Source organism: Aethalodelphis obliquidens, unplaced genomic scaffold, assembly GCF_003676395.1.
Source record: "Aethalodelphis obliquidens isolate GAN/ISIS:26980383/991018 unplaced genomic scaffold, ASM367639v1 scaffold12, whole genome shotgun sequence".
In the NCBI taxonomy this organism is placed as follows: Eukaryota; Metazoa; Chordata; class Mammalia; order Artiodactyla; family Delphinidae; genus Aethalodelphis; species Aethalodelphis obliquidens.
In genome coordinates, this window is record NW_020837956.1 from 37,506,523 (window position 1) to 37,528,582 (window position 22,060).

General features: G+C 36.1%; 1 protein-coding gene across 4 annotated transcripts in view; it reads left to right on the forward strand.

Annotated features, from left to right (window-relative positions):
* KIDINS220 (kinase D interacting substrate 220) overlaps positions 1 to 22,060 on the forward strand; it is a 94,812-nt gene that overhangs the window by 69,195 nt on the left and 3,557 nt on the right. For 2 of the 4 annotated variants that reach the window (XM_027113857.1, XM_027113858.1), the window contains exons 23-28: positions 1,125 to 1,303; positions 2,391 to 2,617; positions 4,711 to 4,824; positions 15,812 to 15,940; positions 17,883 to 17,981; positions 19,532 to 19,762. In XM_027113857.1, the coding sequence (XP_026969658.1) occupies positions 1,125 to 1,303; positions 2,391 to 2,617; positions 4,711 to 4,824; positions 15,812 to 15,940; positions 17,883 to 17,981; positions 19,532 to 19,762 (979 nt within the window). Of the gene's footprint in view, positions 1 to 1,124; positions 1,304 to 2,390; positions 2,618 to 4,710; positions 4,825 to 11,608; positions 11,642 to 15,811; positions 15,941 to 17,882; positions 17,982 to 19,531; positions 19,763 to 22,060 lie in introns of those variants that run through there. The other 2 variants (XM_027113856.1, XM_027113859.1) reach the window with 2 other exon arrangements.

The window sequence follows — 22,060 nt, forward strand, 5'->3', positions numbered from 1 at the left end:
ACATATATAGACACACAACACGCATCCCCACCAAATTGTCGCTGCTGTCAGGAGAGCAGACATATCACTTCCTAAAGTCCCCTCCCATTCCTTTGAAGTCTCTCCCTGTCATTTCTCTTCCTCACATCCCTGACTTCACAGGGAACCTTTATCCTTTTTCTGTCACTATAGGTTGGTTTACATATTCTAGTTTTATATAAATGAAAAAAAATACAACTATGTATTCTTCATTTGCTATATTCTTTCACTCAACATAATTTACTATGAGATTTATCCATGTTGCATATATAAATAAGTCCATCCCTTTTTATTGCTAAGTAGTATTCCATTATATGGCTATACTACAAGTTATTTATCTTTTCCTTGTTAGTGGACGTTTGGGTTATATCCAGATTTGTCATCTACTTCCTTGTCTTTTAAGCTCCTTCATATTTTCTATTCCTTTATCCCTCTGTGATGTATTTTTACTCACTGCCTCAGACTGGTGCATGGCCTGGCATGTAGTAGGTTGAACCCTATGGAATTGTCAATATTTGACCGTTTTGACCTATAAAAATGGCAGTTTCGTATAGTTCAACATAGAAGTGTTTACTAAGTACTTTTTAATGATTGTCACTTGTTTTTACATTTAAGACCTCTGCCTGATACAAAAGTATTTACATATATAAATTCAACTAGGTTAAAAGTTATGCATAATGAAAAATAGACTAAGTGACACTGTAATTGGTAGTTATCGTGTCTGGTTGGTAAAATGATGTGGATTTTTTCCCCTTTCTGTTTTTCTGTATTTCTTTGCCTTATATATATGCTTATATAGTAAGCACAGATTACTGTTATAATAGAAAATAAAACCTGTGACATACCTAGAATATGTTACTTTCCTTTCTCTGTGTTCCTAGCCCAAATCCTGCCTTTCATTAGGGCAATGTAATTCTGACCTCACACTTGTTACCTTAGTAATTTTGTAACTATACCACTTGTTTTGTTCCTTTTTCTTTTCTTTAAAAAAATTATGAGAGCAAGGTGTATAATGTGTTATTTTTGTAAATAACAAATTTTAAGTTACATGCAGAATTTGCCAGTAGTGACATTAATGACCATTTTTGTTTGTTTCTTACTTGAAGAATATCAAAGAATATTCCAACAACTAAAGATGTTGAGCCACTCCTGGAAATAGATGGAGATATAAGAAATTTTGAAGTGTTTTTGTCTTCAAGGACGCCAGTTCTTGTGGCTCGAGATGTAAAAACCTTTTTGCCATGCACTGTAAATCTAGACCCCAAACTACGGGAAATAATTGCAGGTGGGTATTAGTAATAAATTTACTTTTTCCTCTCTGCAACACTGAAGGCTTTTCCTGTTTCTGACTTAGCTGTGTAAGTTTCTCCTGCGCTCCATGAAACACCAAGAAATATCGAACCAAGCGCTACACAGGAGAATTAATGAAACTGCGGATCGGCAGTCTGACATCTTTTGGGAATGCTAGGAAAATGCTGTTTGTTAAATTGACCTTTTTATGTTTCCCAGCCTACACAGCTGAACCTTCCTTGGAATCAGGTTCCTCTTAACGGTATAATCACCACTTTAAGATGTCAGTCCATTGTAATTTTTCTGTCACCAGTCTTCTGTCTTTAATAGGGATCTCTATCCAGAGGGGTAAGAAAATCTATATCACTTTTAAAATTTTAGCTTAAATCTGTGGACTAGAACTTGAGGACAGTGACATGAGGATTTTGGAAGAATTTAAGTTGTCCTTGAGGCACCACTGTATGCACATGGACACACACAGAACCTTTGCTGAAACATACCATCTTCTGTATGATGCAGGTGCTCCTGACTCACCTTGGCATTTTCCAGGAATTATGGAGAGAGAGCCTTATACTCCTACATTCTTTTTTAGATACCTGTTATAAGGCTGTTGTCAGAGGTGTATTTTGTGACTATGGAATTGGTTATTGTTATTGTTCAGAGATGGATGAGACGTATAGTTTGCAAACCCATAATCTTAGCTAACGTTATATTTACTACACAAGTTTGAATTATTAATAATTAACGAAACTTTATGAGTCACAAGAACTGTTAGAATAGCACAGATACCTTGAAAAGTCAGAAAAAAGTTTATAGTTCTGGTAACTGAGGAGAAGAATCCAGATGTTGGTGACTTTTCAAATGGTGAACAAAAGCTTTTATGCAAAGTAGTTGAGTTTCTCTTGCTAAAATGTCTATGGAGTATTCAAAATTTCCTGTCTACTTCTGTAACCCCGTTGAAATCCTTGGCAAGAGCGATACAGTCATGTTTCTATCTGGTGCCTAAAGGAGGAAATGGTAATTGGATTAAATACTAATGTTCTATTTTCTTTTGCCTTCTGGGGTGTTGTTTAATCTTTTAGATGTTCGAGCTGCAAGAGACCAGATTAATATCGGAGGACTTGCGTATCCCCCGCTACCTCTGCACGAAGCTCCCCCTAGACCACCGTCGGGCTACAGTCAGCCTGCGTCGGCCTGCTCTTCTTCCGCCTCCTTCAGTGCCCCGTTTGGAGGAGGGGTTGTGTCACCACAGCCTCATAGCAGCTATTACAGTGGTATGACGGGACCCCAGCATCCATTCTACAACAGGGTAAGCAAGTGCTAGGAATCTTAAATTTTAAGAATTTCTTCCAGGGAAGTATTAGAAGTTTTCTGCTAACGGGGTCTGTTATTATTTTAAAACTGTACTTTAGCTTTAAAGACAAAAAGTGTTAAGTTTGAATGCAGTATGATTTTTTAAAAATCAGAATAATTTTGAATTTTAATGGTTCTAGATCTCAATTGAGTCTGAATATTTGAGATGCTTTTTGCTTTTATTTATTATCTTAATAAGAAAGTGAACTCTATGGGGTCAGCAGAGACTATCCTATGCTTCAAAGGGATCTGTTTTTCTATTTGTTTATAAACAAATATTCCATTTGTTGTATCTTGTATAATAATTTGTATTGGAATTTAAAACAATGATAATTTTTATAGTAGTTCAGGAAACCTATATTTAATATGTGTTACAGCTTTTAAATGTGAGGTAATGGAAATACTGCTGGTAGGACTCAGGTGCTATTGCCAAATAATAGCACTGTAGCCAATTTCTAGAGTTTTATTTCAAGTTATCTTCAGTCATGTATAATCATTTGCATAGTATAAATATGATCATTTTCTACTTCAAAAGATGAGAGCACAATTAATTATCAGCAGTATTCAGACCCTATCAAGTTGAGTAGGTCCAAGCTATCCTCATTTTAATGGTCTTAAACACTAATATTTCCTATAGGAAAATGGAGCATCTGCTCTAGTATTATACTTTCTGGAACTGTACTCTAAGATCCCTTGCAGTTTCTTTATTTTTGTTGTCTCCCTCTTTAGTCTAATTTGAGAAAACACAGGGGCTGGTATTCATAGAAGCCAAGTGCATGCCTAAATAAATTTCTTATAAGCTAGGAAGATAGAGAAATTTGAATAAACGTGGCAAAGCAGGAATTCTAAAATTTAAATTTTCCAGTTTTTGAGAAATGCCAGCCATGTAAGTTATTAGATATACCATTTATAGAGGTCCTGTGAATGTTATTCCATTCTTTTACTCAAATAAGGAGAAAAAGGTGGAGCAATAGCATTTTCTAATGTATTTCATCCTTGTAAACTTTATCTGAGTGGTAGGCAGTGTGAAATGCAGGTTTTTATTTGCCAGTCTTAAAATCTGCTGTAATTTTTCGTAAAATGGTTCAATTGATAATTAGATGACAGTTGAAGTTTTGAGACCAAGAATTTTTTTTTTAATATTAAATTACCATACCATCTAGGTGGAGACCTTGTGTTCACTAATTTCACATGAATAACAATGATGTGATGCTTTAATATCGTTTTATTATTTTTAAAACGTTTAAAAATTTCTCATGTTTTTAGATCTAGTTATTTTTTGCTCTAGTTATTTGAGGTTTTTAGTCTGAAAGTTAAAAGCAGAACAGTTTTCTTAAAATGGCAGGAGTGAAAAAAGTAAGGGAAGATGTTACATCAGTGTAATGAAAGTTAATATGTTTTAATCTTTATTTTTAGCCCATATAATCTGATAGCTCCTGTTTATATGAAGCTGGATACAAATAAATGGTGTATTTATAGATCTCCTCTAAACACTGAATTCCCCGTTTAAAAAATATGCTTGCTTATTTAGGAGACAGAGTAAACTCCAGGATATAGAATATAAAGTAAACTCTAGGAACCTAGAGTAACAGTATTCCTGGAGTCCATGTATAGGAGGTTCTCATATAATTCAGACTTTCTTTGGTCTTACTTAAGGCTAATCTTTTTTTGGTAAAGAATAGTATTCTATTGAGATTCTATTTTGCTTTTTTTTTTTTTATGAGAGTGTGAGTTAATATTTGTAAATCGCTTAGAACCTGACACATGGTAAACCCATAAAAATGTTAAATGTAAAGAGAAACTCTGGTGTCGAGTTGTCAGGTGCAGAACTTTAGTTGCTTTTTAAAAAGCTTTATTAAATCAACAATATAAAAATTTAAATAATATGTCTTAAGTTTGATATCTTAGAGAATATGAGTGAGGCATTTTTTCTTTTGTTTTGTCACTTGCATTAAAAACTTGGAGTTGTATTTTATTGGTTAGTTTCATTTGCTACATCTCATTTCACTTTGATTTCGGTAATTGTTTTGTTACGTGTTTTCTCCATAGCCATTCTTTGCCCCTTACCTTTACACGCCAAGGTACTACCCTGGCGGCTCCCAACATCTCATCTCACGTCCATCAGTAAAAACGAATTTGCCCAGAGATCAGAGCAATGGCCTAGTAAGTATAAAAAAGCATAACTAAAGTATTACTCTAATATGAAACATAGTCAGCATTAGAAGTTTGCTTATTTCCTTTCTGTAGTAAAAGCGCAACTTATTTTATAAGTAGTTTTAAGAAACATAAGCTGTTACTAACACAAAATGTATTTTGTTTTCATTTCTGGTAAATATCAATGAAAGGAAAATGACTTGCAGCATCAGGAGGTAAATGATGAGTTGTTTACAACCAGAGTTTCTGGCCAATAATGTTTGTTATCAAACTTTTAAAACTAAACCTTTACATCTGCTAATTTCTGATTTCTTTTTAAAGGACATACATATATGGTAGTTGTGTCTATCTATGTATATATATGCTAGCCCTATGGTATAAAAATTAGAGGACGTATTGAAAGAACATTTTGATTGAATAGCAGAAATTAAGTAGAATCAGGGAAGTATTCAAATGTACTATTAACTCTAATCCAAAACAAAATACATTTGTGCCTAAAATTTTAGGTGTTCCTGATGATAAACATGTGTTAACAATTAAAAAAAAAAGAAATTCCCTGTTAATGTATTTTTTAAATTAGGAGGCAAAAGCTATAGAACTTAAACTGTTATTTAAATTTTAAAATATTATCATTGAAGGAAAAAAATCTAATCAGGTCCAGGTTTCAGTGTTATATATTATTTCAACATCATGTTCATTCATCATCCTTGTTTGGCTCACTCCTTCACCTTTTACCCACACTCTTGTTTTGTGTTGTTAGGAGGTTATCAAGGAGGATGCTGCTGAGGGGTTTTCTTCACCCACAGACTCCTCGAGGGTAACGGAGTAGTCTTGTGGTGTGGACGCGAGCATCTCCCGCTTCTGCAGCAGTAACGACTGTCTTAATCATGATGACAGCAGTTCACTAACTGTGCATCTGCAGTGTGATGGGCAGCTGGTGTAGAGTAGCTGAATACTAATAATTATAGTTCACGGATTAATGAAAAAGCTAATGTTTAACTTTACCCTTCATTTCCTCCTGCTTTTCCCCTTTTTCAATGACATGGGATGGGTTTTTTTTTTTTTGTCGTCCAATAAGGAAGGGGTTTTTCCAGCATCCATCAGGAGCATTCATTTGGTGGTATTAGTTCCTTAATGTTGGGCTTTATTTTCACATTTGCCTGTTTTTCTGAAGCCTGCAGTTGGTACCATACATGTAGAATAGGTTTGAAAATATCTCCAATCAACCTTGAGACTGCAAAAAGACATTATGAGCTCGATTGTATAGACCAGGAATGGATCCTTAGTGGCTCGTGCTTAATCTAGGTGCCCATGCTTAGTGTAAATTCAGTACTACTACAGCGCTACTTTTCTTTATCTGTATACAGTTGATCCTTAAACAATGCAGGGGTTAGGAGCACCAAGCCTCCTACCAGCCTAAAATCCTAGCAGTCTAAAATAGAGACTGTAACTTATAGTCAGCCCTCTTGCGGAAGTAGTTCCTCCTTATCTGTGGTTCTGCATCTCCGGATTCAACCAACGCAACCGTGTAGTACTGTTGTATTTACCATTGAAAAAAATCTGCGTATAAGTGGACGTGCACAGTTCAAACCTGTGTTGTTCAAGGGTCAACTGTATTAAAATAAAATTTCCAGATAAACAGAGCTAGTACAGCATGTAAAGGGAATTATTTAAAACTTTTTTTCCCCCAACACTTTAGAATGGGTGTCTAAAAAACCAACTTTTTTTTTTTTTTTTTGCGGTATGCGGGCCTCTCCCTGCTGTGGCCTCTCCCGTTGCGGAGCACAGGCTCCGGACGCGCAGCCTCAGCAGCCATGGCTCACGGGCCCAGCCGCTCCGCGGCATGTGGGATCTTCCTGGACTGGGGCACGAACCCGCGTCCCCTGCATCGGCAGGTGGGCTCTCAACCACTGCGCCACCAGGGAAGCCCTAAAAAACCAACTTTTGTAGGAAGTCTCTTTGTATATTTATTATTAAAGGCTTTGTACTTAATAAGAAATACATTTAATGTGATGAGCCATAAAATCTTCATTCATTTAATCAATGTGGAATTTAAGAACCCAGTTTGTATCTTAAGTTCTGTTGATTTATTTGCAGAATGTTATGCCCATGTAAACATGATCAATTTAAAGAAATGTAGCATAGCAGTTAGAATTACTTTGGTGAAATATTGCATCCTGAATTTATGCATAATTTTTAACTTAAAACATGCATTTGAATAGGCAGTAGTTTTTTTTAACTTTAATTTTCTTTGAATTAATATTAGTGAGATAGGAAGAGAACCATTTTGGTGTTTTCATTGAGGAGCTGATGATTCTTTTTAAGTCATTAACATTTTAGCTGAAGTGTTTGAGAGACTTCAATTATCCACGAATTATGGACACAATAAACCATAGTAATTCTATTTGGGTGTTGGGGGAATATTTAATCCATGGATCATTGCCACTATATGCAAGAATGACTTTTAGTTTAGTCAGAGAGCCTTTAATACATAGTTTCATGCATGCAATGCAATTCTTTGAGCTAAAATTCCTCTGTAAACTTTTGATGAAAGTTGGATCCTGTGAAGAATTTGATGGTCTTAATGACAGAGACATGCTGAAGTAGTAGCTGTTCCCATGCTTAAGGAGAAACACTTGTGAGTAAAAGGTGTCAGTAATTTCAGGGACCAGTGAAGGAGCATTAGGCAAATTTTAAAATGAGTTTTTGGGGAAGGGGAAATAATGCAATTCTTAAGAAGTGTTTGCAAGCGCAATAACGAAGAGTGAAAATGCTCTGAATATATTAGTGCCTTTGTTTAGTAAAATAACCATACTATTTGCTGTTCTTTTAATATTAAAAGGTAGTTTTGTAATCTGTTTAGTGAATAATAGTTGCTTCCCAAGCCTTCTTTGCTTTTAAGAAATTAACAATGACAATAGCATGTAAAATTTATTTAGAAGTAGATTAGTTCAAGTAGACACTTAGTTCAAAACTGTGTTAAAAACAGTGGTGGAAATGTGGAGAAGTATCTATACATGAGAACATTGTATGGGATTTTTATAGCTGAACCAATGAAGAAGTAGTTAATATAATACAAAAATTTTTTTAGCCCTTCATGGCTCCTGTAGTTTTCCAGTACTGTAGTAGAAAATGATATGATTTCTGAGATACGAAGACTGCAGGTGAGTTCATCTCTGCTCATTCATCTGTCTCCTGTATGCAACGCTTGATGACAAAAGCTGCTTATAGATAAGTCAGGAGCTATGCGAACATTTTTGGACAAACTGTCTTGTCATTATGGACACAGAATAATGAGTAAAAAAAAAAAAAAAAAAAAAAAAAAACACCAGAAAACCAGATCATAGAGAGTTAACCAGCTCTCTGTGGTCTTTTCAATATAGTTGGTGCCATCTTTTTTTACCTCAAGGAATTTCTCATAAACCTTCATAAAGCAGAGCCTTATGAAAATAGTTGAGTTTTCTCACATTGAGGAACGTTGTAATGATTGTGACTTGTGAAGACCAGCCAAGGACTTAACAGATAAATTACAGAGATGTCCGAGGGTCCCACTAAGGCAAAGACATAAGATACAAGCCTCTGTGCTGGCTTTTTTCCACTGTGATTTTATAATAGAGAAAATATATGCCAAATCTTGTAAAACTGAAAAAATATATATTAACATTGGGCCCAGGATATGATCCCCAGAATATTAGAGCTAGAAAGGACTAGTGTTTTTCAAACTTTCAAAGCAGAAAAGCCTTTTTTAGAACTGAAATCTTAATGAGAATTCTAGTTTACAAAACCAGTGAAAAAAGAACTCTGGCCCCCCACCTTGGACTTGCCTTCCCTCTAGGGGATCCTCAGAGAAGGCTAGGACCCATGGTCTAGTCCAGTACCATGGTGCAGACTTCCCTGCGGCTCACGGGAGGGGAGCGCCAGGTGCAGAGCTGGAATCCGTGTGGCTGTTTCCATGGACCGTTCCTCACCACCATGCTGCCCTCTTTGCTCCTGTTAATACTAAGCCTGACTTGGTCAGGTACTTGGTCATTCAAGTTAAATAGGCCCTGGTGATTAGCTCTTTGCCTTGGAGAAATTACTTAACCTCTCTGATACTCAACTTCCTCATCTGGAAAAAGCAGACCTACCTCACAGGTCTGCTTTAGGGATTACTCAGCCTTTGCATACTTTAAGTACTTAATAATCATTATTATTACTACTGTCCCAAAGACCAAATTCCATGGAGCTTTAAAAAGACTCAGAAACTAAAACCGTTTTGTGTTAAATAACCTCTTCTCAGTGGTGGGAGTAGTGTATGAATACTCCAGTCAGTTTAGATTAACTCAGCCTTTTATCTGTTGATGCTTCTCTGGCCTAAAAGGTGGTTTGATTTCCTAGAATCAGTTTGTCTTCCTAGAATTTAGAAGGATTTCCAGCTTATCTGAATGCTCCAAATATTTTACAGTTTTGAAAGCTTCCCAGGAGAATTGTGCTTGGTGCCTTTACCTTCTTTCAGTCCAGGTCCCACAAGGAAGTAGTGGCATTCAGATCATTCTGTGACCATGAAGGGAAGGACCCACCAAGGAGGGCCTGTCTCAAGCCAGGTCTCCTCAGTGGCATTTTGTTGTGGTCTTTCAAAGAGTTCTTACAAGTGTTGTGTTCAGTCTGTTTTTATTTAGGGTATGTTGCTCATGGTGGTAACTGTGTTTCCTTGAAAAGCATTTTTTCGAAGGAAGGAGTGATAGAGCATTTCTTTATCCTTTTATCCTTCCTTGAATTATTTAGCATTGAGTCCTTCAGATGCCTGTTTGATCATCCACTGGTTCACTGTTACAGTGGGATGTGGTAGTGAACAAAACTGATGGAAATCCTGCCTTCCTGGAGCGGATGGGCTTGAGGCTGCCAAGCGGGAACGATCAGTGTTGCTACCAAGTCATTCTTTCTCGACCTCCTGTGCCGCAGGGGTTACTAGATACCTTTAGATAGCTTCATTTAGATCAGCTACCTCACTGAAAAGGCATGAAAATAATTAGCACAACGTTTAATTGCGGAGAACTTCAGAGTTGCAGAGGCAGTGTTAATAACAGTGTCCTGCCTTACAGTGTGCTGTTACTTTTCCTTTTAGAGATTGATGAAATTTACTGAATTAATAAAAGTCTTAAAAATGAAGGTCTTGGTTTTCATTGAACCGGATCCAATTGGTGGAGTGACCAAGTTAAAAGGGAAAAAAAGATGGGACTCAACTGTAGATCATTTTTATTTCCACCACTGGTTTAGAACTCATAACCTGTTAAACCAAATACATGTCCAAATCAAGCTGTCTCTCATCGCGCAGGAGCAGACTGGGATGAGAAAGCTAAAGCTGCCGTGGGTAAGGCAGGGGCGTTTCAGGTTCATTTAGATGCAGGCCTAGGGCGGGTGCTCTTTGCCAGCGGTCAGCACCTTTTCTCAGGAGGTTCACTCACACTTTCTAAAGCATTTTAGGAGTGCACTTTTTTATTGATCTGTTTCAATTTGGAAAAGTTTTAACATATGTTTTCTCTAGTAATGTAGTGAAAAATTATATTCACTTCCAGCTTCAGAGTCTTTGTGCCAGACTTCAGCTCAAGAAAGCTTTTTTTCCTAAACAATAAACTGCAACTAAATTGATTGAGATATTATCGAAGAAGTAGGATACTGCAGTAAGGATATCATTGAAATCCTAGAGTACAGTTAAAAGTTAAAAAATAACAAAATCGTGTCCTGAACTTGTGTTTTGTTAAAGATTGCCCTTTACATGTGCTGTTAAACCTCATCTGTCAACTTTGACCTAATTATTACTGGGTTGGCCAAAATGTTCGTTTGGGTTTTTCCATAAGATGTTATGAACTTTTTGGCCAACCCAAAATTTCTCATGTAGTTCAAGTCTCCACAGATATACATAGTAACTTCCTAAAAAACCTACTTATAATAACGTTGATATGTAAACTAGAAAACAAGGTTTCCATAAGGTACTCCAGATAATGACATAGTAAAAGAAAAACATTGTAAATTAACTTTGACTCAATATTGTCAGTTATCTATAGATTATTTTAACTATTTTAAGAATGTTTACCACCAACCTAATTTGTACAGAAGAATAATTAGTAGCAGTGTGTCTGCTTTGAATTAGAGTTTCAAAGAACTACATCAGTAAAATAGTTACGTTACTCACAGTATGCAAAAATTTTTCACTGTTATATTTATGATTTCTTGAGCTGAAAGGCTCTTAGGGCCTTTCTTTTCAAATGGTATTTTACTGCATCTATTACGTGCCACATGCCCAGTGAAACAAAACCCAAATTTGAAAAGTGTATCTCTGAATGTTAACTATAGTGTGGCTAGATAATATTTTATTTTATGAAGTGAGCATGTGAATTCCAAGTATTTAAACCTTGTTATTAAATTGGCCTGCAATTAATAGTGGCAGTTTTTTATCAGAATATTTAAAATTAATTTTAAACTTGTACATAGTAGGAATTTTGACTTTTTGTAGCAAATTTTATTTACCTGGTTTTCTTGTTGAATGTATGGCCCATGATTTATTCTTTTGAGAAAGAATATAAAATTTGAGAGTACAATTTTAAAATTACCAAGCACATGTTAATGACATGAAACTACTGTGTGTGTGTGTATGCGAGTGTTCCTTGCTTTGTGTTGCTGTAGAGGTGGTGTGTTCGAAGTCATGGGAAAGTAAGAGGAGTGACAAAAGTACTGCCTGTTTTTATTACATATGTGTATTTGATGTTTTCCTTTAAGCTCGTGTCCTTCATTCTGTTTTATTCCTTCCTTAAAGCCGTGTGACTCTGGGTTTAACAAACAGAGACAGGTACAGAAACTTTCAGTGAAATCTTACTCACTTTCCTTGTTTTAGACTATTAGAAGCAATCATTGGCAGCTTCATGCTGGGCTGTTTATAAATCTGTGCTCATTTCGGTGCCTTGGGTTTATTTTAATAGCTGCTTTCAGCCTTTGCATGGCTCTCATTTCTGGCTAATCAGTTCTAAGCTTGTTTAATAAATTTACCAAAGATGATAATGTTTCAGAGTGTAGTTTTAATCTACTTATAATATAAAATCATATAGTTATATCAAAGTAATTTAAATCTGTCTTGTTGTTAGCTTTACTTTGACCCGGAGGAATTCTGATTTGTATGTATTTTGAAGTTTCTATTTAACAGTTTAAACAAACTAACATCTTCTGCAGTCAATCTCCTGTATCAGAAAAAAAATTTTTAAATAAATTATGATGTATACTGAAGTGATCTTTTCTTGACTTGTAACAAGTAAATTTCAAGTAAGAATGCATGATAAACTTTAAAGTATTACCATTCTTTGTATTGCCAAAGTAATGTAATTAGTTTCCTATTAAGAATTTACATATTGAGTTATTGAATATGCTTTTTCCTTATCACTTTTATACTCCTTCTCCTTCTTTTTATGAGAGTTCCATCTAAAGGTCATTATTTTGGCTACTAAGATTCATTTGGCTTCAAAATAATTTTATTATATATGATTATTTTAGAGGAGACCTGCGAAATAATCACTGTTTCTCTTTTATTCAAAGAAGCATATTGTAATGTATTTTAATTTATTGATAATTTACCCCTTTTCTTGAGAAAAGCCAACTCACAAATAATGAATAGTCAAACTATAGCTTTGATGGAATTACAGGGATATCCATTGTGTCTTTTCTTCTAGCTTCTCAAAGCCATTCAGAGATAATATATATTTTCTATATAATTCCCAATGAGGGACAAAATATGTTTTCAAGTGATAAAAATGTAAAAGTTTTGAAGGATCATGAAAGTAAAATAATGTGGAGTTTTTTGTTTTAAAGGAAAGGGTAGTATCTTTATTAATGTGTCTCCATTGCTGAATTCTCAGATTCCTTTAAGATACTCTTTAACATTTTACATTCCCCCCCGCCATGCAGACAGAGTTAATCTGTTCCATGTCTGTTATACTTACCTTTTTTAGCACAATCAGAAATAGAGTTTTTTTGTGATTAAAAATTTTTTTTTACTTTAAAATAATTTTAGACTTAAAAGGTACAAAAATAACATTCCCTTAATGTTAGCATCTTTCCTAACTGTAGTATATTTCTCAAGAGCAGAAGTGAAAATTTGTACAATATTCTTAATACAGACTTTATTTGAATCTGACCAGTTTTTCCACTAATGTCATTTTTCTGGTCCAGGATTCAATCCAGTTGTATTTTGTTATTTCTCCTTAGAGTTCCCTAATCTGTGACAATTCCTCAGTCTTTCCTTGTCTCTTATGACCTTAAAACTTCTGAAGAGAACTGATCATAGATATTTTGTAGACCGTCCTTCTATTTGGGTTTGTTTGCTGTTTCCTATGATTAGCAGATTATATATCTTTGGCAAGAGACCCACAGAAGTGATGCCGTGTCCTTCTCAGTGCATCATATTTGAGCATCTGTGAGGGCCTAAATCTTCCCACTGGTCATGCTAATAACCTCAGTCATGTGGTTAAGGTGGCATCTGCCAGATTTCAACACTGTGAAGTTTTATTTTTCCCTTTGTAGTGAGTAAATATTTAGGGGGAGATACTCTAAAACTCTGCAAATATCCTGTTTCTCCTTATACTTTTGCCCATTAACTTTAATGTCCACCAGTGCCTCTAGTGTACAGCCACTCTTGTGGTGTTTTCCTGATGGTGATTTTCTGTTCCTTTCTTCTGCATTAACTAATTGGAATTTTATAAGTAAAAGCTGTCTCTTCTTCCTCATTTATTTACTTATTCAACTTTTTATTTATATCGGTATGGATTCATGGATATTTTATTCTATGAATTATAATCCAGATGATCATTATTTATTCTGGTGATCAAACTGTTTGCTTGTGATTTTTCTAATCAAGAAAATGTAAACAAGTGTAAATGTACCCAGAAAGAAGAGCTAGGTTGGGGAATAAAAACATTTGAAAGGCAGTATTAAAGATCATTTAAAAGATAAATATTGTTCAGCAATAAAAAAGAATGAAGTACTGATCCATGCTGTAGCATGGATGAGCCTTGAAAACATACTAAGTGAAAGAAGCTAGCTGTGAAAGGTCACATGTTGTGTGGTTCCATTTATATGAAATGTCCAAAACAGGCAAATCCACAGAGACAGTAGATGAGTGGTTGCTAGGGGATTGGGACTAGGTGTTGGAAGGGATAGAGAATGACTGCTGACGGCACAGGATTCCTGTTTAGGGATACGAAAATGTCCTAACGTTGATTGAGGTGATGGTTTCACAGCTATGTGAATATACTAAAAGTCATTGAATTGTACACTTTTAATGGGAGAATTGTATGTGAATTATATCTCAAATAAACCTGTTTAAAAGAAAGAAAAACAAAACAAATATGGTTATTAAAAATTCATAGAAAGCAGTTTAAGTTTCCATAGTAGATACTGGTTAATGAACACTTTGAATATTGACTATACTCATCCAGGCAGAAAATAGAACTTTGTATATAAATATGAAAACTAAATTCTGGAAGTACTAGTGTTTTGCTGTTAGTATTTTTGAAGTAATTGAACCTCAGACCGTATGATATATGACATATTTTAAATTTATATTTAATTGAAAACAAACTATAAATAAATGTGTTTTGTGCAGTATATTCCAAGGCATTAATTTACAAATTTTTATGGGACTGTCTTACACTTGTAAACTTGCTAAGACTCCCTCTCATAAAATTACTGCCTCACTGTCCAATATGGTCTCATCTCCTAGCTGTACTTATATTTATATGTAATATAGGCATATTTTGTTTATATACTATGTGTGTATATTTATTTATCAGTTCATAATAGAGTATTATGTTACGCTTTCATGTTACAAATCATGTTTAACAAGTAGCTAACAGGCAGTTTGGGCTGTCATAGTCTACCTTGGTAATGGTAAAAGAGGCAGTAGAAAATGTAAATTTACACATACTTGAGGATAGGATAAATTGTATTTATTTTAAGACTAGATTGACTGGTAAACAAGACAGGTCATTTGGAGTGTTTTCCTCTATACTAGTTGGTTTGTCTTCTCTTTATTTTGGTTATAGTTTCTATAAACTCTTTAAAAATAGACAGTGCAACAAAGAAAATAGGAAGTTATAAGACCTGATAAGTTAGGGTTCCCATCCAAATCTACCACTAACTAGCTATTTATTCTGTGACGTTGAAGCCAGAACTTACCTCTCTGTAAGCCAGTGTCCACATCTGTAATCGAGGAGCTTCATGTACAGTTGGCCACAGGCAAATACTTCTTCAGTATGTCACCATATTCAGAGAAGGTTTTTCTTCTAAGTAAATACTAGATTTATTATTTTGACTTTTCTTTTAAATGAGACCAAATTTTAATGGATCATATTTACTTCCACATGTGTTAAGAAGTAATGCTGTTGTTTCATATTTACGTGATTATTGTATCGATTCTTAAGGGGAAGTTTTAGACCCCTTGGGTATAAAATATGGTCACGATCTGAAAACTTCAGATAGTTAATAGTCGTAGACTGTTAAGGTAGTCTGTAAAGACATTCAAAAAGTATAGGCACTTTTAAAATTATTTCATAGATTTACTTTTTGTATTTTGTAATATAGGCATCAGTAATTCCCCCCATTCCTTTTCTTTTTTTAACCCCCTGTCTTCTGTTATTAAGGGCTACACCCTTCTCTCTTGAGGTTTGAAGTTAGGCTCTCTTGCCGTTGGCCTTGGCTTGGCTCGTGGAATGTTCTGTCTTCTTAGAAGAGTGGTTTTGATCAGGCTGTATCTGCTATAATAAAAGATACTTCTTAAGGTATAACAGTAGCTAAATCTGTTCCCTAATGGCATTTCCCCATACTGCACACATTCGCTGTCTTTACTTTAGTTTGAAAATGTATTGTTAATCAGAGTACTTACAGTGTAACTTCACAAGTTTCTCTGTCACATGACTGCGTATATCTGACATTAAATGCTATTCATACATGTATTTTTCCACGACTTATCTAGGGATCAGGCCCAGCCTCAGGAACAATATCACTGAATTCAATGAATGTGGATGCGGTTTGTGAGAAACTGAAACAAATAGAAGGGCTGGACCAGAGCATGCTGCCTCAGTATTGTGCGACCATCAAGAAGGTGACCAGCATGTTTCCCCGCTGACTCGAGACAGGGCTGAGGGCGCCAGTGGTGGGCTCTGTGCATGGCGAGCACTTTGTATTTAGCTTCTCAAAGACGAGTTCTCTGTTGAAATGGGAAAGCTCTAGGTGGAAACAGGTTTCTTACTATTTGTATCCTAAAATTGCCCCTTTATCCCTTAGTTTAGAAATGGATAAAAGAAAATGAAGTGTTGTATTACAACATTCCTGTAAAATGATCTAATATAAGGCGGAGTTCCCTGGCGGTCCAGTGGTTAGGCCGTGGTGCTTTCACTGCCTGGGTTCCATCCCTGGTCAGGGAACTAATGTCCCACAAGCCACGCGGCATGGCCAAAAAAAAAAAAATCTAATATAAGTCAAAAAAGCTTTGATGAGAAGTACAAAGTTCTAAAGGATTTCACATTAAGATTAACAATAACTTATATTTCCAATATGCAACATAGAACATTTGAAGGCCTTTTCTTTTATGTTACATTTTCTTTAATTATAATATTTATTTGTGACTTAATAAGTATCCAAGTAAACCATACTTACTTCATTTTCCTCAGATTCTCACTTTCATGTCTTAGAGGACTTCTGATCATGTCCCGTTTGAAAATACCTCAGAGGTTTGGGTTTGCAAGGCTAATGCATTTGAGGAAGTTTATTTCTTCCGAGATCTTTTCTTGCAATTCCGGTAACTACCACGAGCCTGGGATTTTGAGGAGGCTTCCCATCTACAAGGCTAACCCAGTCCCCGTTTTAATAGATACTTCCGCTAAGTTATACTTTTTCCATCAGAGATACAGTGAAGGAGAACATGAACAACAAGCCTGTAATATTTACATACTTTAAAGTCTGGCATCTAAAAAGGTTTTAAAAGAATTATGAGCACATATACCATTTCACTAATCTTAAACTATGTTTGGTCAGAAAGGTTCGGATAACGTTAGTTTTCTCATAGATCTGTTTAGTGTTCATCCCCATTTGCGAAAGTGTCAAGCACTGCCTTTCCAAGGTACAAACCTGACTCTCCTCACGGCAGCTTGGTGAGCGTCAGGGAAAAGGGAGGTCTCCACGTGAGCCCTTTGTGGGGATTTTGTTTCCCTCAGGACAGCGGTTCTCTGCCCACTCAGCTCTTTACTCTCAGGCCTTGGCTGTTTGAAGCCCATCGTAGCAACTGGTTTCTTAAGTGCTGCTAAGCTCCTTGCATTTCTACAGCAGGACCTCTGCCGTAGGCTTGCTCTGTACATTCTTTTCTTCAGAATTAACTTGGAAACTGAGCATTCTTTTGGTTTTAAACCCAGGTATTCCATAATTTTACCACAGTTAATAAAGTCAGGTTTTGTATTTTGTGAAATAAGTAAGCTACCTGTTATTAATAAAGAAAATTCTATCATTTCTTACTTGGAAGGGACTGGAATTACGGAGACCCAATAGTGACAAGATCATTTTCTGTGAATTTAATAGACTGGGAAATTTGTTGGTGGACATTCTTGGTGGCTGAAGTTATCTCGTAAAGTTGATAAACAAGTTTGTCAGCGCTTCACTTCATTTAGAAGTTCATCAGTGACCAACATGCTGACAGATGTCTTTGTCCCCTCCCAGCAGCTTGCCTTCGTGTTCATGTTTTATGATTAGAGGGAAAAAGCTAACAGTTTCGGTATTGCTTATGGCAGAATAGGTAGTTTTGGAAATAGTTGGAGGGTGAGCTCTCGGGTTGGTCCCTGAAGAATGAGTTATTTTACTCGAGCGCCTAAGACCCTTGGAAGAGTATGGAGTGGCTTACGTTATTCAGATTCTGCTTGTTTATTAATTATTACATGGGGTGGTAACCTTCTTTAGGTCAGTATTTTCTAGTTTCTAATATAAATGTGCTTTTTAATCACTAGAAGTTCAGAATCTCTCACATTTTGTTTATCTTTGTGTTTGTTTCTATTCAGGCAAACATAAATGGCCGTGTGTTAGCTCAGTGTAACATCGATGAACTGAAGAAGGAAATGAATATGAATTTTGGAGACTGGCATCTTTTTAGGAGCACAGTAAGATATTTTTAATATTTGTAGAATTATTTACAACATTTTATAAAACAAGTGCCAGTAAGTACTGGTCTAAACTGATATTTTCCTATATTTTTAAAAAAACAGGTAAAAATTACATTTTACACTTATGTGTACAGCTCTGGTATATCCTGTTATGTAGAATATACACAGCAGCACTTAGCACCATTTGCCTTTTGGGCATTTCACTTGGAAATCTGGGAGAGAGGCCGCCTGCCAATTCTCCATGCTTTCATTGACCAGGACACTCTCCTTGACCTCACTCAGTCAGGCTTCCCGAAGCCTCTAGGCCTCGACCTTGGTGTCTGTCCTCGTTGCGCCTGCATTGCCCCGTTGTAGGAAGCATCCTGTTAAGTCAGTTGAGAAAGAACCTCACCCTCAGTGTCTGATCACCTTCGCTATCGCTATCCGATTACATTCCTCATCCTGCACCCCTCCTCTGCTCCCCGTGAGGTCCTAGACCCCAGGCCTGCCTCCAGAAGGTATCCTGTCAGGTCAGTTCAACCAGAATCCCACCCCCCCTTACCCCTGATGCTTCCTCTTAGCAACTTTCCATCCACTCACCCCCGCCTCGTTCCTGGGCTGTAAATGCCCACGTGTCCGCGCTGCTTTTGGAATTGAGCCCAGTTCTATCCTGAGGTCCGTTTTTCCCCGTTGCGATAGTTCCTGGTTAAAGTCTGTTTTTACTGCTTTAGCTACTGTCCAGCTGTGGTTCTCTTTGACACACTCCAGTTGCATTTTGTTTTGTTCTTAAGTTAAATTTTAAATTAAAGTAGTAACACAGTGGTCAAATTAGAGTATAGTGTATATGTGATGGTTGTTGTCATTACAGTTATCTGTCAGTATCTGTGGGTGGGTGGTTCCAGGACTCCGGTGGATACCAAAATCTTCAGCTGCTTAAGTCCCGTATATAAAATGGCATAGTAATATTTGCATACTACACACATCCTCCTGTATACTTTAAATCACCTCTAGATTACTTATGATGCCTCATACAATGTAAATGCTGTGTAAATAGTTGCCAGTGTGTGGCAAATTCGTGTTGATTTTTGGAACTTTCTGGAATTGTTTTCCGAATATTTTCAATCTGTGATTGGTTGAATCTGCAGGTGCAAAACCACTAGATTCTGAGGGGCGACTGTACTTCTTTTAGTATAGATGATCCTTGAACAACTCGGAGATTAATCCACTGACAACAGAGTCAACCTCCGTATCCAAGTTTCCTCCGCATCTGCGGATTCAACCTACCCTGGACTATGTAGAAAATATTGCCGTCTTCACTAGTGAAAAATATCTGCGTGTAAGCAGACCTGCACAGTTCAAACCTGTGTTGTTCAAGGGTCAGTTGTATTATTAATGTAGAAAGATAAGCAGATAAGAACAAATGTATTTGAAATTCACTTACAGAAAGTATGCTTTCTCATTTCCATTAGAGTAACTTTATGTTTAATTTTTAAGATAATTTCTAAAGCTTCTAGAATGTGATGTGTCAGTGCGGATACTGATGACTTTTTTTTTCTCTCTCTCTCAAGGTACTAGAAATGAGAAATGCAGAAAACCAGGTGGTCCCTGAGGACCCACGTTTACTGAGTGAAAACAGCAGCTCAGTTCCTCGCGGTGAATCTGCGCACCGCTCGTCACACGAGTTGCCTCACACCGAGCTCTCCAGTCAGACTCCCTACACACTGAACTTCAGCTTTGAAGAGCTGAACACACTCGGCCTGGATGAAGGGGCTCCACGTCACAGTAACCTAAGTTGGCAGGTATTTATTAAATGCCATTTGTCATATTACTGAAGAAGAGGGTGGTGGTTAATTCTCCGAGATTATGTCGGTGCGTTTATATAGTCATTCAGAAAATCTTTAATGAGTCCCTGACTGAAGAGGATGGAGGGAGGAGTCCTCACTCTCCAGGAGCTGTGTTTTTCTGGAGAGGACAGTCAGTAGAACAAAAAGAAAATAACATGATTTCAGAAATTGATAAGAATTGAGAACATAATAAAATAGAGTCATGGCATCGAGGGTGAACAGGAACTGGCCTACTTAGGTGGTTAGCTGAGTTCATCTTTCACTTGCTGTTTCCTTGTTAAATTCAGTAATCATTGGCTAAAACACATCTTTATTGGATAACCTGCCATGTTATCCCTTTGAGCACCATAACCTGGTTTTTCAGTATGTATGTTGCACACTGTTCGTGGATATTCGTTTTCTTTTTATTATCTGGTGTTAGATACGGCTGAGTTCTTTCTTTGGATGTTCTTAGAAGAGGGAGGAGAGGCGAGGATCAGGAATAAAAACAAAAGTGAGAGAACGTGAGAAGGAGTAAGGGCTGGACGAGAAGAAAAATAAACTAGGAAAAGACCTAGAGCAGGGTACAGAGCAGAGAGAAGACAGGCAAGGGAGGAAAAGTAGTAAGTAGCCACCAAGAACTCTCTACTGAAAGGGAGCCGTATTTAGAGAAAGGAGTACCTGTTAGGTCTACCATTTTTAAGGGTGTTGTGTTTGATTTGGTAGTAAAAATATTTTTTGGTTGTTATTATCTTTTTCTACGTACTATCAATCTTATTTCTTTAAGTTGAGAAGCCATTTTATTGGGTGTTAACTAAGATAAAAATTTCCTTATTTTATGATAAGTCCGCACTTGACCCTTTTATCTCCCTGTTTCAACAACAGTAATTCCTTTCTTTTCCCTGGAATTCCTTTCAACATTTCTTAAGAAATCCTCATCCTCTGCTTTTCCATACTTGGTATTTACCACTGTGACCTGGAAAGTCTCACAGCCTTCCTATCAATGCAGCAGTTCTCAAACTTTTTTTAAATCTCAGAATCCTTTTACACTCTTAAAAATTATTGAAGACCCCCAAAGAGCCTTCGTTTATGTAAGTTTTATCTGTCAGTATTTACTATATTAGAAATAAAAACTGAGAAACTTAAACCAATTATATGTTAACATAAATAACATTTTTATGAAAAATGACTATTTTCCAAAACAAAACATATTTACTGAAAATGATACTGTGTTACAAATCTCTTTAATGCCTGCCTTTGTAGAAGACAGCTAGATTCCTATATCTGCTTCTGTGTTCAATCTCCTGGGAGGTCACACATGAACCAACCTCTGGAGACTCCACTGTACACTATTGTGAGAATGAGAGTGGAAAGGCAAAGGTCATCTTCATATTCCTAGGAAAATAGTTTAGACCTCGTGGATCCCCTGAGAAGGGGTCCACATACTGCATTTGAGAGTGAGGGCAGCACTGTCCTGAACTGGGTCTCAGGGAACCTTCTCAGGGAGCTGGGTCATTTTCTCCCGGTGGCAGGAAGACTCTGCCTTATTTCTGCTTTGTTTCAACCTTTGCTCTTGCCCTTTCTTAAACTTCCTTGATTCTTTTTCTTCCATTTCCTTCCTCTTTTTCCTAATCTTTACTTTTTATTCCTCATGTTATTAACCTTTTCTGGGGTCTGAAGCAATTCTCGTCCTAAAACTTCACATTGGAAATCAAACTTTTAAAAATATTTTATTTCTGTTTACTTGGACCTGAATGTTGGCCTCAAGGCTTCCATTTTTGTTCATTTGGATCCTGTATTTGTCTTTTCCATTGCACTTTATACTTTTCCTTTTAAAATCTGTTTTTTTCTCTTTTTTTTTTGCATTTTGAGTACATTTTTTTTTCACTGAATTGGAATTTGACAGAAACTTCATGTCGTGCAAGTTGAGAAAGGTTCTATTTAACATACATTTAAAGACTTGAGTATTTTGTTTTTGAGATATATCTTAGCTCTCATCTTCTTTCTCTTTTCTAAGGGGAACTTTTATATTTTATCAATGAAGGTGACTTTTGCCGTAAATAAATTTAAAAGTTTGAAATGATAAAAACAAGTCCTAAGGTTATTTGTAAATATAACCTTAAATTATACTTCTAAATATTAACAATAAACTAATTTTATTAAAATTTGTGTAAAGCTTTCTAATAACAGTAAAATTATTCATAAGTTCACAGCTTTTGTTAAACTGTGTTATGCAGAATTCTTCTAAAAGAATTTGGTATTTTAAGGACTTTA